Below are 17,189 nucleotides of genomic sequence, written 5' to 3'. Positions count from 1 at the left end.
CCAGTGGGATACAGCTCGTCTGTTTGCTGGGGTGCCAGGCTCTGGGTTGGCCGTGGGGCGGGAGGTACAAGCACAAGTCCTGGTGGGCGACCTCGAGGACACGAACAGGTGGGATGTGGGTGGGGCTGGCTGGCATCTTCTTCGTGTGCCCTGATAGCTCTCTCTGACCCAGGCTCTGGAACTTTCACAATCAGAAAACCAGAGGGAGGAGTCACTAGTTTTCCTTTCTCGTCTTTATTTTTGAAAGTGGCCAGGGCAGTGAATTTATCCTTCAGCGGCAGACCTTCGTCTCGCAAGGTCAGACTTCAGGAACTCCCAAACTCTGTTCCCACGGGGGTCCACATGGCCCTGAATTAGAACGGCAGACTCCGGCCCCTCTCTCAAGGGTAGATCATGTCTCCTTTTCCCCAGTTGTCCTGCTGTAACTTCGTCAACCTCGACGCCACAACCCAAGCTCTGCCTGACTTCTTTCTTGCGGGGGGTGCCCCCGCTGCAGAGGCTCCAGCCCAACTCTAAGACCCCATCAGTTCAGGCCTTCAGGATTCCTGTTTTGTGATCAAATGACAACCTTCCCGAGCCGCTATTTGCATCAAAGATGCTGACATGGGAGAAATGGCTATTGCTTACCCATGACGCATGCCGTCTTGAGGAAAAAGCCTTGCTATGCAAGTTTGTGATGTCAATAAGATTGTCTGCCTTATTTTTTAAATACTTTTTCCAAAAAACTTTTCAAGTACTTTAAAAATATCCACTTACATCAAACAAAGTACTTATAATGTAAATTGTAGTGCTTTGCAAAGTTAATTGCAAACCATTTTGGGCTGCTTATCGAGGCAGGAAATTTCTGTTATTAGATGTATTTCAAGCCATACACTTGTTTAAAACACAACATCCGTAGTGCATTTCCCCACGGATCAATCCAGATAAGATTCCACATGGTTGTCGTCGTCCCTTGAAACTCTTCAAGAGTGATTTGTACCTCGTTCCTGTTTGCAAATGACCCACTTTCTGAAAAGGATCTTCTCTTCCTCGACTATCTGGGCTCATGGTATAATACTTAGCTCGTGATGGTAGGAGCTGAAGACAGAATTCGTTGCCTTTACCCCCAGACTGTCCCTTCCTGTGTCCCCAGGCTCTGTCCACCATCTCCCCGGTCTTCATGCCATCCTTATTAAATTTATCCTTTCTCTCCTCCTCACTGTGTCCCCCCCGCCCCACCACCACTAACAACCAAGAAAGCAAACACACATACTGCCTTTCCCCCTCCTTCCACCTAGCCCAATGCCTGCTACGTGGTAAATTTTCAATACAAGCTTGTTGGATTGTGAATATTCCAAATTTTAAATCTTTGGTATTATTGGGTTTTAACCTACAAGATTAAAAGCTGACATAGGAGCATGCTGTCCAAATTAATTATGGTATCCACTTGTTCCCAGCAGGATTTATTTAATGCAGCCCACAGGGCAGGGCTGCTTCCCCCCCCGCCCAGTGGCCAGCTTCTTGCATTGAGAGAAGCCACTGAAAAGAATGCCCCTTGCTGAACTCATTTTCGACCCCATTGCATGAAGGCATTTGCTGAGAACTTCCAGTTGATTTCAGAGTATCTTTTTTTAAAGAAGAAGCAGTTTTTGATCATTTTACTTCTCCGCCTTTGACCATCTCTTCCTATTCTGTATGTAGCAGAGGATACCCGCCGTGTCTTCACAATTAGAGACCAGGTCCACTGGCCCTCGAAAATGAACAAGCCTAGCTTCTACCTAAGGTGGATTATGGTCCAGGGGAGGTTGAGACAGGAAGGGAGACAAGCAGCTGGAAACATAAGGCAGCAGACACCTTGGTTCCCTCATTTTCTAGAGGACTGTAGATCCGTTCTTTTTCGAGTAAGATTGTTAGTGAAAGATACGGTTTTCATTTTAAATCTTCTCTAGCTATGTGACAGGGAATAGATATTCTTGCTCATTGCCTCCCATGAGCTACTAAGTGAAGAAACCATTTTTATGAAGAACTGCCTGGGTACCCTAAAACCCACCTCTGGTCTCAGCCAGACTGGCAAAAGCCTGTGCTCTTGGTTCCTCCCTTCAGTCCCCACCAACAGCAGCAACACAGCGCATTCATCTCACTGCACTTGGATGTGCTGGGATAGCCTGTACTCCAGGCACAACAGCTTCTTAAATCTCAATACATCTCATCGAATGAAGATGTTACTGAAAACGTGATTTGTTACATTGTGCAGTGGACTCTAGGATAAGTCCAAGGGAAGATGATTTCTTTATTTAGAATACAGGACTAGTCTGACAAGCTAAGCGTCTTGTTTGTTTTTAAACGTAATGGACACCAGATCTCTCAGCATCTTGCATTTGCTGCTAGAAAGTTCAGCGTGTAGAACACCAAGATAGATGTTTTTAGCACACTTTATTCCTGATTTTCTTTTTCTCTTTTCCTTCCTCATTCCCATCTGTGTTATATGAGGTTTCATTCGTCCTTTAGAGCCACTTGAAGTTGTCTGAACAAAGCCACAGCAAGAGAAGGTTGTGAGCCGGTTGAGGTCACGGCCCGGTTAACTTGGACCTAGGAGAACCTAACTGGCTGTGTGTCTTGATTCTCCCTCCACAGCAGCCCTGGGGATGGGATTATTCGGGCTCCTCCAACCTCGGTGAGCTGAAGCTGCTGCTGGAGGAGGCAGTCATGCTGCGACGCCTCAAGTGCGATGTCCTTGCCCAGCTCCCGCCCAAGCAGCGCAAGATGGTAGTCATTGCCCCTGCCCGGATCAGCACCAAGGCCAGAGCTGCCTTGGCTGCTGCGGCCAAGGAAATGACCACCATGAACAACACCGTGAGTGTGGGGCTTGAGATGGGGATTTGGAAGTCGATGTGTCCTTTCCGGGAGGGGGTCTACAGGGGTTTACCCAGAGTTCTCTGAGCTTGCCTTTCCAGGACCTCTTCCCACACCCCCGGGCAAGGACAGTGAGCCCATGTCATCTCTCAGCCTACCTAGTCTGCTTCCAAAATCTCTTCCTAATTTGCGGCTTTACACACGTGTAGATTACTGTTGATGGATGGTCATAAAAATAAACCCCTTAGCAGTTGTAGAATGGTGATGTGTATTCTGAATCCCTCAAAGAGAATTGGAATTTATGTTTAGTGTATTTTGAGAATGTCTTAAAGTCTTGTAAGTGTTACTTAGTCTATTAACAGTTAGAAATTAGTTCTAGGTGTATTCGATATATATATTAATCCTCTTTTAGTCAAAATAGCAAATCAACATTTATATAACAAAAGTAAGGTTTTAAAACCCTCTTAGCTCTTAATCCTTATTATAGTCATTTATGGTTTGCAAGAAGCTGGCATCCCCATTTTATGGAAAGGGAAACCAAGGCCCACAGAGAATGTGATTTACTCAATGTCTTATGGCTGCTCCATGGCAGAGCTGAGGCTGTAACCAAGCCTGTTACCTCTGTATTTTAAGGTCTTAACACTGTGGTGGTTTTATCTTTTCAAAACACTTTCATATCTGTCTTTAGTGTCACACTGTGCTAAGTGCGGTAAAGTAATTTACACCAGCTCCATTTCTGTCCTTTTGGGAAAAAAACTTGCAGTTTTCATTGCCAAGAAAATAACAGTCATTGACATTTTTTGACATTATCATAACGTGTTACCTGGGCTTGTTATTACCCTGTAGAAGGAAACTTAGATCAAGATGAGATCCAAGCCTTCTGGGGGAGCACAAAATAAGTAAGAATGACAAGAGACAGAGTGCATGGGGTTTTTTATGTTATTTTACCATGTTATGAGCAAGACGATGGGTAACTTTTAAAAAACAAGAGTGCACTGGTAAGTTGTCAAGCCGTATCTAATTTATGCTCTGTTACATCTAATAATCTGGGTAGTCTGGAGGAACTGAGCGGGCATGATCTCTTTGCTGTGGGGTTTTCCAACAAAGTTCCCCAACACTGATGTGGGTGTACAGACCAGTGGTTCTCAAACTGTATTTCAGTGGAACACAAGCAGAAGCAGGTATTCTGTGGCTAAAATCACCGTTGGTGATCTTTATCTGATTTCTAGAGATAAAAATTCAAAAGCTGGAAATTCTTTTTTTTTTTTTTTTTAGATTTATTTATTTATTAGAGAGAACGAGGGCTGGGGGGAGGGACAGAGGGAGAAGGAGAACGAGAATCCCACACAGTCTTTCTGCTGAGCACAACATAGGGCTTGATGGGGCTTGATCTCAAGACTCTGAGATCAGGACCTGAGCCGAAATCAAGAGTCAGCCGCTCAGCTGACTGAGCCACGCAGGCACCCCTGAGTGGAGATTCTTTTTCTTAGTTTTAAGCTTTTTCTTATAATTCTCTTAAATCTTTAATGTCTACTAACCGTTGCCCATGAGTGAACTCTGCCATCAAGAAAACCAATGAACAAGTATAGCAAATATATTAGTGGGGAAAATTCAGATAGTGGGATATTTTTAGGTGCAAAGATCTGAATGTTTATAAATATTCTATATTTTAGTGCCTTGTGTATGTGGTGGAAGTAAGGCTATCAGTATTTTGTGGAATTCCTCAGAGAACCCCCTCACCTGTGCCTGGTCCCCCTCCGAAACCAGGCAGAGAGACCAGCCAATGTAGACAACAGAAAAAGCAGTCAGTGGACATTTGAAATTGAGGAGGAACAGCACATCGAGTGGCCAAGAGGCAGCTCTAAATTGTGCAATATGCCCCAAAAGAAGTATGGGAATTTTTTCTTAGTGCAGCAAGGTTTGAAATCATTTTTGAAGTTTTTTGCCAGTTTATGCAGTTCCTTGCCTCTGGTTAGGGGGCTTTATCTAAAGATGATGTCAGATGCAACCTGGAGGTTTGATTTCTGAGTTTACAGGCAATAATGTGAAATTTACTAGGCTAGGGGCGCCTGGGTGGCTCAGTTCATTGGGCGTCTGCCTTCAGCTTAGGTCATGATCTCAGGGTCCTGGGCTCGAGCCCTGCATTGGACTCTCTGCTCAGCAGGGAGCCTCCCTCTCCCTCTCCTTCTGCTGTTCCCCCTGCTTGTGCTCTCTCTCTCTTTGTCAAATAAATAAATATAATCTTTAGAAAGAAAGAAAGAAAGAAAGAAAGAAAGAAAGAAAGAAAGAAAGAAAGAAAGAAAGAAATTTACTAGGTTAAACCATGGAAATCAGGAATGTTGGGTATTTTTTAACTTCCAGTAGCTGTGTAAATCCCCTAAATTCTTTGGGATATTTTGATATTTTCTTAACCTAAAAAGGGGAGCCATGATGTGCCTCCTAGGCCTGGTGCTGGAAAGTTCCCTAAGGACAGTGTCAGTTGCTCTGAGTTCCTCCTGTTGGGTGATTGTTCTCTCTGCTTCTTCACCCCAGAGTCGTAACATTGTTGTGCAGATTATGAAAAACCTCGATTGCAGTGGAATTCAAGAATCCAGCAGAGAAAGAGCCCAGAACTCTTCTCAGTCCAGGGCTTGGGAGTTGCTATGTTTCCCTGGAGTCTTAGGAAAATTGGGAGTTTGTTCCTAAAAGAGAGAAATTGATGAGAGTTTCAGATCACCTGCAGAATGATACTGAAGTCGGATACTAGGTTCTTCCTGATGACAAGATAAATCCTTGATAAAGTGGTTCCCTTTTGTGTTCTTTAATGTAAATTCATTTCTGTGGTGGAACATCCAAGTAGAAGATGAATTGAGGAGCTTTGCTCGTTAGACCAGCAGAACCTTTCTTACCCCAGAGCCACTGCTGTGGTACAGCTGTCAACCGTGGATCTGATCTGAGGCAACAGCCTCCCTTCGTTCAGGAAGGGGAGCCAGGGTCAGCCGGGAGCTGGACCAGGTGGCCCTTGACATCCCTTCCAAGCCCTGTGAAATCCTGAGTTGAAAAAGTTAAAATGGGGGATGGTGGTTTTATGGTTTTAGGCAAGTAAGGAAGGCTTGTGAATCTATAAAAAGTTGCCCCTCCCACTTAAGTTACTTTGTAGCCGCAAGTTTCCCTGCGGTGTTGCGTATTACCATGGTTCCAGCAAAGGCCTGCTGCCCCGTCAAGGAACGGTTCTTTGTTCCCTCACACCTTCCCATCTGGAGGAAGACATTTTTTAAAAAGCTTTAAATCACAGAAGCCAAGGCGAAGCGGCCCATTTATAAAATATAATGTACAACGAAAGCTCTTTCTTATTTTCAGCAGAAATAATAGATATCTCTTCACAGGCTAAGAAAAGCTGACTCTAATCCTCTTTTGTCTATAGTAATTTTTTGATCAGCAAGACCAGGAACAGAAAAATAGAACAAGTCCACACAGACTTCCTGGTGACAGTATCAGTTCACCCTTCTGCCGTTTGACAATACATTCAAATTCCAACAGGAAAAATAAATTCAAAACCCCAGTGGATCTAATTTAGTAAAAGCCTGGGAACAAAGAACGCAAGTTATTTAAAATTTCCTGGCCCATGGCTGGCAAAAGAAGTGAGATCATTAATGCGCTAGTATTGTGTCTACTCAGTTTTAGGGAGGTTTGTTTTTTTTTGGGTTTTTTTTTAAGACGAAACTATTGATCTTTCCTATATTAAAATAGCTGTCTATTGCATAAAATCTGAAAGATAAAGAAAAGTACTTTAAAGTAACATCAATCAAGTGTTTCTTACTACTATACTATAAACAAGAGTCACCCATCTTTTATATCATATAATTTTGGCATATATCATTTGGGTAGTTTTTCTATAAAATGTATGTATATTTTGCTTTAAATATGCATTATTTACATATACACTTATATATAGATATAGATATAATTTATGTATACAATAAGTAACATTTTTAAAAGCAGAATTGGTACCCTATAAACACCTATCAGGTGGGGAGGAAAAAACAGGTTACAAAACCACATCCTGAACACTTCTCTGTGTTGTTAAATGTCTTTTTAAAGCACAATATGTGTTTTTTCCCTTGGCCACATTAGAATTTTGCTAGTAATTTTGAGTTGGACATTTGGGTCATTTCAGCTCCGTATTCTAAGTAGCCAGACACTGAGAAAGCAGCTTGCATAGGAATTCGGGAAGGTGGACTGTATGGTGAGGGTAGGTGTGAAGGAATGAGTTGCTGCAGCATGGGTCTGGGTGCACTTGGAAGTCATCCCCGCAGGTGCCCCCTGGACCGACCCCGCGACCAAGTGTGATAAAGGGGTTTGCTCCCCATATCTCATCAGCGCTCAGTGGCAAATCTCAAACAGGCGAGGTTTCTCATGTGCTTTCTGCCACTTGCCCGTCTGTTTGTTCTGCCCTCTCCCTCTCTGCTTAGCAGGTGTGGAGTGAGCAAGTGTGGGTGGGAGGGAAGGACCTGACAGGAGCAGTGGTGGTTCCCAAAGGGCATGGGAGTCAATGTGAAGACAGGACGACTGGAGTGCTCTCTGCTTGAGGCATGCCCACTGTGGGTGAGGTCAGTGCCTGGAAGCCTGGCTCTGTCCCTTTGGTGTATCCTACCAGGGACTGCATTATGTTAGAGGGCCTGGCTGGTCTGCTGTAAGGGACCCTTTGAGGGGACGTGAATGGACCTCAGGATGTCTGTGAGCTCTTTGTCCAGAAGGAAAAAGGTATGTGTGTGCCCAGAGTTTCGTCAGAGTCTACGCTGGGTCTATAACTGAGAAAGTTTAAGGCACACTGTCATGGAGTCGCATCTCCAACAGGAGTTCTCAGGAAGTTTGTTCAGTTGGACCTCTGTCACAAAGCAGGAGGGACGGTGGCCACCACTGCCACAACAATGACATGGCCCCACTAGCCTGTCATTGCCCGCCCCCCCCCCCCGGCTTCCTGTGGTTCTGGCATCTTCCTTCTTTCTCGTCAAGTCCTTGAGGAAAGACATGGTTGGGAGGCAGGAAGCTGTTTGGACCAGGCAGCTTGTGCCACCATCTGTGGTGTCATTGTTTAAGGTACAGCCTGGCTGTGGCCGCTTTCCTGAGTTATTAACGAGTTCAGGGCCATGGATGTTATTACTGTGGGCTCACTTCTTTGTTACATGAAGAAGCTATCATGTCAGTCACTGGCCTCACGGGGCCTGGGCACAAAGAAGTAGGGGCATCTGTAATCCTCGCTTGCTAGTGGAAGGAGAGGGCCACCATAGCAGTGATGGTTAAGAGTGTCTGTCATCTCTAGGGACCCAGAGTGATGGTAAATGTTATCCTATAATATTGTGAAACTATTTGTGCCTCGCCTGTGCTAGCATTCTTGATTAGTATTTATTTAGATGCCAACTATAAAGAAAACATGATTTCTTCTCCTGGGAGGTCAATGACCTTATGTGGGAGGCAGGCCAAAATACACGTGAATAATGGTTTTGAGATGATACTAGAATACACTCGTTGGGGTCAGTTGGAATTGATTCAGTAAGTCTTGTACAGAAGCAAGCTTCGTTAGTTGGGTATGGGCACAGTGTGGCAGAAGGAAAAAGGGAGGCAAAAAGCACCTTGGGTCAGTATCGTGTGTAAGTTGTCAGCAGGCTGTAGGAAGTGGTTCACGTAGCTTAATGAGGGCTGCATTTCAGCCAATCATGTGAGCCTGTGTGGATGGTGGATCCGTGGCCGAGATGCCTTTCCCAAGGGTTCTCCTGTTCCTGGTCTCACTGGCCACAACAGTTCCTGGGAGATGACAGGGTACCTATAAGGCCATGTCTCCGATGACAGGCTGGAGTCCCTGCAGTTCCCATGGCTTGTCTAAATTGAGTGGATGAGTCAGGGTCTCCCAGCTCCGACAACAGGTGTTAGGATTTGTAAAGCTCAGAGCAGTGATAATTACAAGCTCATCAGCTCATCCCAGGGTTCGCAGAGTAGCAGACTTTCAATCTTAGACTTCTCTCTCCACAGAAACGGCAGCAGAAAGAAGCCCTCCTTCTCTTCTTCAACAGAACAGCTGAAGCTAAAATCCCATCTGTCATGTAAGTGGCCACCAAGTGTCTACGTCTCTCTCCCACTCTCTGTCTCCCTCTCATCTTTAAAAAGAAACACCTATTACCTTAATCCGCCAGCATGGCTTTACTGCTCTGCAAGAAATGATGAGAGCCTGGAATTATAGCTGCCTTCAGTACAAAGTTCAGGGCAGCGTAGCCTCATCACCCACAGGGCATAAGCAGGCCTGTCACGGGAGCAGTGCCCAGTAGAGTTTGGGGTGCTCAAGAGCTCCTGTCTTAACCAATAAGCTAGAGCTGCTGCCACACAAGGAGGATGGGGTTGACCAAGCACTACAGTGAGCTTTTCCCCTTAGTAGGAAACCTGTGGGCACTTGCCTATAGACACAAGTGAGGGGTTTCATGGAAGACCAGGAAGGCTGCCTTACGGGGAGTCTCAGGCAATCTCCAAAGACGTGAAGTCTCCGCCATTATTTACCTACATAAAAAGGCAACTGTCAAAGTTTGTTCAAAAGATATGGGCAAGTTGGCCATTGTCACACTTAAGTTTTCCTTCCGCCTTCTAAACTAAGGCTGAAGTCATAATTCCTATTCTTAAATGTATTCACTGACTTGAAAAATTGTCTGCCTTTCTTAAAGAAAGGAAAAACCCACTCATGTTCAAATATTCACTGTGGTAGAAACTTGAGGCAATTCTCATGACGTGCATTTGCCTGATTTTTTATTGTTTAACATTCATGTGAGACTCTGGCAGGATAATGGTCCAAGTGATTTAATTACAATGAAAATGAATTTAGCGTGGGTTGAGCGGTGCCAGCTTGGCTGTGGGGACCAAGCTCTGTGGATAAATTGAGACACACACAGCCTACCCCACCCTCTCACTCAGCCTCCAGATCCCCCAGCCTCTCCGGCCTCTCCCTCTGCACCCCTAAATGCAGTAAGAGAGTGAGTTCACCACATGATTCAAATCTAAGATCTATCCCCCCAAAAGACTGCTGAATGTTGGCCAGCTCTCCTTCACCCTCAGGGCACTGCCCTTTTCATTTATGAGACTGTTAGGAGACTAATGAACTCCAGATGTGGTTTTACAACCTGGAGACTTCTCTCTCAGAAACTCATCAGAATCGCCCCCTCCAACCCATTTCTCACAAGCTGCTAAATAACAGATGGCAAGGGTGTGATCCTTTTTCCTTGCTGTCTCTGTTTGTGACCTACAAAATTCAGGGTCTGTTGAGTGCTGGGCCCAGAACCACCCATTTCTCTTAGAAATTTTAAATCTGGCCATTCCTGCACCTCTTAAATAAACTTTGGGACTACCTTGTTTTAGTGCGTTTGGCTGCTGTAACAAAAATACCATAGATTGGGTGGCTTGAACAACAGGAATTTTTTTCTCAGGCTTCTAGAGGCTGAGAAGTCCAAGATGGAGGCAGCTACAGATGTAGTGTCTGGTGAGGGCCCTCTTCCTGGCTTGCAGATAGCCGTCTTCTCCCTGTGTCCTCCAGTGTCAGAAGGGGTGAGGATGTTCTTTGGGAGGGGGGGAGTCTCTTATAAGGATGTTGATTTCATTCATGAGGGCCCTGCCTCTGTGACCTTATCCCTTCACAAAGGTCCCATCTCACATTAACCTCACCTTGGGGGTTATTATTTCAACAGGATTTGATGGTGGGGGGGGGGTGCAAACATTCCATTTGTAATATACCTTACACATACTTTTTCAGAATTCCGTGATAAATTGTCTAGTGCTTTCTAATTTCCAACCAGTTTCGACATCTGCTAACTCATTTCACACTTACAGCCTCTTTGCGCGATCAGTCAAGTAAGTCAAACTGGCCCCATTTTTAAAATGGAGAAATGGAGTAAATCTCATGTATGTTTCTGGGCCTCAGAGTCACACATCTAGTAAGTGGAAATTAGATTATAAATCTTAAAACCGCAGTTTCCTCTGCTAATTGTTTTTCTTCCCCTTTTTGCTGCTGTTCGTTTGTTTTAATTTTAATGGGCATCTTTTGATAGAAAAGCCAGTGGTACGGTGGTAGGCAGACATTTCCAGCCTGGTAGCTTAGGGGCTTGAGAAGGATAGAAATAAAAAACCGCATCTGAGATGGAGAGAGAGAGAGGAACTAGGAAACCTGGGACCTATAGTTGTTAATGAGCTGTCCAGCTTGATTTTATGGCCTTGTGACTTTTTGATGCTGTAGCAATAAACTTTCTTGCTTGTATCATGGCAAATTTTATGTCTCAAACTAATTAAAGTAGATTCTATTAGTACCAACTATTCACAAATTGAACTCAAATCCATGCCCTGGTTGGCCGTAGTGTTGCTTGAAAATAATTCTTAGATGCTTAGAGGACAGGTCACCACCTGCGTGACAGGAAACCTTTGAGATTTGTCCTTCTCCAAGGAGGGCAGTGTCTGTTCTGTATCCAGACATACCCGCATGTGAGGATGGCCTCAGGCCGAGTGAGTCCTTTTTGTCAAATGCAGTGAATATATCCTGGACCTACTGTTTGTGTCCAAGGAGGCTCACCTTCCCATTGCCCATGTGGGAACAGTGACCTGTCCTGGGATTGTGAACCCCCTGCAGGGCATTAAATCGCAGGGAAGCCATAAGAGTCTGCTGACTGGGTGACCCCCATCCCCCTACAGCTCCTGGCGTTAGCTGCCTTCCTCGGGGCCACAGCTAAAGATGGGGGTGGGAAGTCAAGAAAAAAACAGTGATGGAGGAGAGAAGTAAATCAAGAGGAGAATAAAGAGCAAGGAAATAAGGTTCTTCACTCCATCTTCCTTTGCCTCAGAAAAAAATTCCCTTACCACTGATTTAGTTGTTGGCCATGTAGCTTGCCATCTACTGTGTGAGGGGACTGGGGAGCTTTCCCTGACCATCTCTCCAGTACTATTACTTACGTTTCAATATTACACTTCCAGAAATTTGATTACTGTCAAGAATCCTGTAATCCCCTGCCTAGGCATTTTCAGATCTTAGACAACATTTCAATTTCTATTGAAAACACATTACAATGATAGTAGCAGCAAAAGTGAAAACTGTTAATTATCTTCTGTGATCCCAGATAGTAAGAAAGTTTCAGTAACATATCAGAGACACATAAAATGTAGTGATACTTTCATTTATTTGCGTATGGGAGACGACTTAAAAGCATGGAAGAACTCTTTCTGCACGTGGCAGAAGGTGGCTTCCCCACAGCTCCTAATTTTGCTTCTACTCAGGTGACTTGGCCTGCAGGGTAGGGCAAGAGGTCAGTTCTCAGAGAAAGGGAGGGAAAGGGGAGACACCTCGAAGGTGTCTGCTAAAGATGCAGTGGAATAATTTCAACTAGATAAGTGTATGTTGAATTTATTGTGCTCTCATTGTCCAATGCAGTGAATATATCCTGGACCTCCTGGAAAGTGGAAGAGAGAAGTTTCTAGTGTTCGCACACCATAAGGTAGTCCTGAGTGCAATTACAAGAGAGCTTGAGAGAAAGGTAAGCTCCCTTCGAAATTCAACACAGGATGCTTCTGTTGTTTGTGTGTCGGCTGCTGAGTTGTTCTGAGCAGGTTGAGGGCAGATCTGAACCAAAGAAGTGAGATGACGTTTCCAGAAACATCGCTGAAGATTTTCCAAAGATTTCTTCTTGCTTGTAGGACCAGACTGGGGTCAAAGTACTTCCCAGCGGTGTCCTTTAACTTCTTCCCTGCTCCCTACAACTGCTTCTGGAGCCTTGCTTTAAGAACAAGGACCCACTGGGAGCTGTGGATCCTTCATGACTCTGTGTAAATAATTACAAGATTGTCAGGAAAGGAGGGAGCAGAAATTCTCTTGTGGGGAAACAAGTATTTATGTGAATACCCTCCTCTCTTCCTCTTGTTCTTCCTTATTACCGTCAAAGTGGCTTTACTAAATCATCCATGGCAACGTGCAGATTTCAGTACAGTGTGTGGCCCTATTACATTGAATGAAAGATATCCAGAAAGATTTCCAAGGATGTTCATTGAAACTAAACACATCAAATTAAGAAACAAAACTTGTGAAGTTATAGCATTTCACATGGAAATGCTGCCCAATCTTCACCAGCTTCTGCATGTAGAATTAAATCAGAACAGCTAAACACATTGTATTTTCACCTCCCTTTTCATTTTTGGTTAAATTTAGGACCATAAATTGCTTTTTTTACTTCCTTCATCTTTATTACATTTTATGTAATGTTTCTTTCTTTCTTTTTTTTTTTTTTAAAGATGTATTTATTTATTTATTTGACAGAGACAGCCAGCGAGAGAGAGGGAACACAAGCAGGGGGAGTGGGAGAGGAAGAAGCAGGCTCCTAGCAGAGGAGCCTGATGTGGGGCTCGATCCCGGAACGCCAGGATCACGCCCTGAGCCGAAGGCAGATGCTTAACAACTGCGCCACCCAGGCGCCCCTCTTTCTTTCTTTTTTTTAAAGAGAGACTGCAAGCAGTGGGGGAGGGGCAGAGGAAGAGAGAGAGAATCTGAGCGTGGAGGCCGAGACAGGGTTCGATCCCATGACCCTGAGGTCATGACCCAAGCCAAAAATCAAGAACTGGTAGCTCAACTGACTGAGCCCCCCCAGGCACCCCTGTAATGTTTCAAACAGAGAGAGGAGTACAGAGAAACATATAGCAGACACTTGTGTGTCCCCCACCCAGATTTAACAAATTAAATGTTTTGCTATATTTATTTCAAACTGTGTATTTTAAGTAATAACATACTTAGGCCCCTCAGCAGCCCTCTGATTCATTCTCCGTCCTCCTCCCTGAATGTAACCAGTGTCCCCAGTCCTTCCCTCCATGTTGTCATACTTTATTCCAAAAGTATGTATTCTTAATATACAGTCTCCTCTTGTATGTATTTTATAACGTACATAAATGGCAGCATAGTGTGAGTATCCTGAAATTTGCCTTTTTGCTCAATGTTATTTTTGAGATTTTTCTGTTGTATTATAACTAAAGCTCATTCACCATAACTGCAGAATTGTATCTCATTGGGTGACTGTAGCACAGTTTATCCATTCTTCTGGTGAGGGACACGGAATTTTATTTACAGTTTTTGCTATCATATGAATACTTTCATATACATGTGTGTACACGCACACACGGACATGCATGTCTATGTACATGGGCATGTCCAGGCATGATCTTGCATAGCCTTTGGATAGGCTTGTCTTCAACTCTACTAGGTATCGTCCGATTTCTCCCCAAGGTGGTAATTCACATTTATAATCACACCAGCAGCATTTGGAAATTCCTACTGTTCTGCATGCTAACACTTAGTATTATCAGACTTTTTACTTTTGCCAATCTGGTGAAATGAAATCTCAGTTCATTCTTATTTTAATTTGCATTTCCCTGACTACCACTAACAGTTGTGTCCTTTTATATGCTTATTCGTGATTTCAGGCTCTCTTCTGTAAATATTCTGCCTGTTTTTCTGTTAGATGGTTTGTCTTTTTCTTACTGATTTGGAAATACTCTTTATAAATTCCGGATATTTATCAGTTAAAGTTTTTCTTTTCATTTTGTTGAATTTTTATTGAGCAGAGTGTTTCATTTTTACTTTAGTTGTTATAACTGAAATACATTGCAAGTTTATTAGTTTTTCCTATATGGTTTTTAATTTTTATGAATGATTTAAGAAATCTTTCCCTTCTTAGGGTCATAAAGATTTTCTCCTGTGATTTTTTTTTTCCTGAAAATTTTAGAGGCAGTTCATTAATCCACCTGGGCTTGAATTTTGTATATGGTGTGATGCAGGAAGCTAGCCAGTGGAATTAAAAGCTATAATCCCTGGAAAGGAAAAATCAGAGCTGTCACTATATTAAAGAGACTCAAGACAAAATTAATTAGAAAACTATCCGAATGCATAAGAGTTTAGTAGGGTGCCTAGATTCCAAATAAATATACTAAAATAAATTGCCATTTTTATGCACCAGCTATAACTAATTAGTAAATACAATGGGAAAACGATCCTATTCAGAGCAATAAAAGCATATAAAGTACCTACTGGTAACCTCACCAAGAGGGGTAAGCTCACCAATGAGGAATTGGAGAGACTTGGGCCATGCTCCAGTGCAAACACTGTAAAAATACTGGTCCTTCCCAAATGAATTCGTAGGTTTAACTCAATTCGAATAAAAAATTCCAGTTGAGTAGTTTAAGGGAGCTTTATATTATTATGCTAAAGGAGTCTCAAAAAATAAGCAGGAGAGATATCTAAGGCAACTTTGAAAAAGAAGAACAATGTTGATAGACTTGTGCCTCCAGATATTAAAATCTATTATAAAACTCAGCCATGCTGGTCCCAGAACTGGTGATCAGTTGGGTGGAATAGAATGTATACCTCTCTTTAGTATTAATAACTCTTTAGATGAATAGCCCTGTAGTAGAAAAAAACAATGTATAATCAAGGAGTCATCAAAACCTAGGCTTAATTTATTCAACAAATAAAGTTCGGGCAATTGGCTAAGTAATTGGGTGGAATACTTAAATGAAGCTCGACTCCGCTGTTTATTAAATTTCAGACAGATCAGAGCTCATTAAAACCATAAAGCATTAGAAGAAACTGTAGGTGAATGTATAGCTGATCACTGGATAGGGAACGACTTTCTAACCATAAAAACAATGAAAGAAATCACAAAGGAAAAAAAAATTGATTTAAATTACCTAAAACTATGGATCTGTTCTGTCACACATATACACAGTGGCTAGACCATGGGTTTTTTTTTGTACATTTGATACCTTTTCGGAGGGCAGTTTGCCAGTAACTTAATGCACACTCAAATTTTTCCAAGCTCCTCTTCCAGGAATTTATCCTAAGGAAAAAATGAGACCAAAGATTAATGTATAAGATTAGGGATGTTATTATTTATAATATTGAATAATTAGAAACCTAAATGTTTGTCAGTAGGTATACTGTTAAATTAGAGTCTGTTTAGCCAGAAAACATAATAATGTAGATCCATGGTTCTTAACTTCGTGGAGGTCATGGGACCCTTTAAGAACCTGAGATATGAAAAAATTCAACTCCATTTAAAAAATCAGATAAATGAAAATTAACCTATCACCTCAGCAGAGGTTTTAAAAATGTGCAGCCCTCACTATTGATAACAGTGCAGTGAGCTGGACATGCTCATACATTACTTATTGGATAGCAATTTGGCGATAATATCAGGATCCTTAAGTCTCTCCCTTTTGCCAAAGTACTTTGATTTTTAGTATCTAGTCTAAGAAAATAACCAAATGTGGGCAAAGAACCATGAACAGGTTTATTTTAACCCATCCTTTAAAACTTATTTTATTCTAATAGCTTTATAGAGATATAATTGCCATGCAATCAACTGCACCTAGAGCGTCCAGTTTGGTAAGAATCAAGACAGCGAAGGAGCATCTGGGTGGCTCAGGTGGTTATGCGTCTGACTCTTGATCTCAGCTCAGATCTTGATCTCAGATTTGAGAGTTCAAGCCCATAGTGAATGTGTCTGTTGGCCCCAGGAGTTTCCTTGTGCCCTTTGTAATCCCTCCTGTTTCTCCCTGCCCTCTCATCTCCAGGCCAAGCAGATCTGCTTTGCAAGTCTAAATTGATTTGCATTTTTAGGGCTTTATATAAATGTGGAATGATTCAGTGTGTACTCTTTTTTAAATTTGATTTCTCTCAACATATTTTGAGATTCATATCTATTATTGCACATGTCATCAGTACATTCCTTCTTATTGCTGAGTAATATTCTGTTGTATGTGTATACCCTGATTTTTATCCATTCACCTGTTGGTGGATGTTCGCCATCCCATCTTTTTTTAGTGAAAATGAAGAATCCCCCAGGGGTGTCTGGGTGGCTCAGTCAGTTAAGTGTCTGACTCATGGTTTTAGCTCAGGTCATGATCTCAGGGTTGTGAGATCGAGCCCCAAGTCAGGCTCCATGCTCAGCAGGGAGTCTACTTGAGATTCACTCCCTCTGCCCCTCTCCCCACTCATATTCTCTCTCTGTCTCTCAAATAAATAAATTTTTAAAAAACAAAAAGAATCTCCCAAATATGAAGAAATACACAAATGGATAAATTATACTATTACCACATAACGAAATATTATACAGACATTAATAATCATGTTTTAGAAGATTTTAATAGTTTATTTACAATATAATGTTTATTGGAGAAAAGCAGGATATAAAACTTTGTGTTTAAAAGATTTTCATATACATTAAGAGGAGAGCGCCTGGCAAAGATAGATCAGTAATAGGGGTGCCTGGGTGGCTCAGTTGGTGAAGCGTCTGCCTTCAGCTCAGGTCGTGATCCCG

At 42.7% G+C, this 17,189-nt stretch overlaps 1 protein-coding gene across 6 annotated transcripts in view; it reads left to right on the top strand.

The window, feature by feature from the left end:
- The window catches only part of SMARCAL1 (SWI/SNF related, matrix associated, actin dependent regulator of chromatin, subfamily a like 1), a 56,245-nt gene that overhangs the window by 31,778 nt on the left and 7,278 nt on the right, over positions 1–17,189 (top strand). For all 6 annotated transcript variants that reach the window (XR_568569.2, XM_008690485.2, XM_008690484.2 and 3 more), the window contains 3 exons: positions 2,614–2,832; positions 8,842–8,912; positions 12,263–12,365. Coding sequence is in view for 5 of the 6 variants with exons in the window: in XM_008690485.2 (XP_008688707.1) it covers positions 2,614–2,832; positions 8,842–8,912; positions 12,263–12,365 (393 nt within the window). In the remaining variant the exon portion in view is untranslated. The remainder of the gene's footprint in view (positions 1–2,613; positions 2,833–8,841; positions 8,913–12,262; positions 12,366–17,189) is intronic.

Source organism: Ursus maritimus, unplaced genomic scaffold, assembly GCF_017311325.1.
Source record: "Ursus maritimus isolate PB19 unplaced genomic scaffold, ASM1731132v1 scaffold_1, whole genome shotgun sequence".
Classification (NCBI taxonomy): Eukaryota; Metazoa; Chordata; class Mammalia; order Carnivora; family Ursidae; genus Ursus; species Ursus maritimus.
This window is presented reverse-complemented; position numbering and strand designations above follow the sequence as displayed.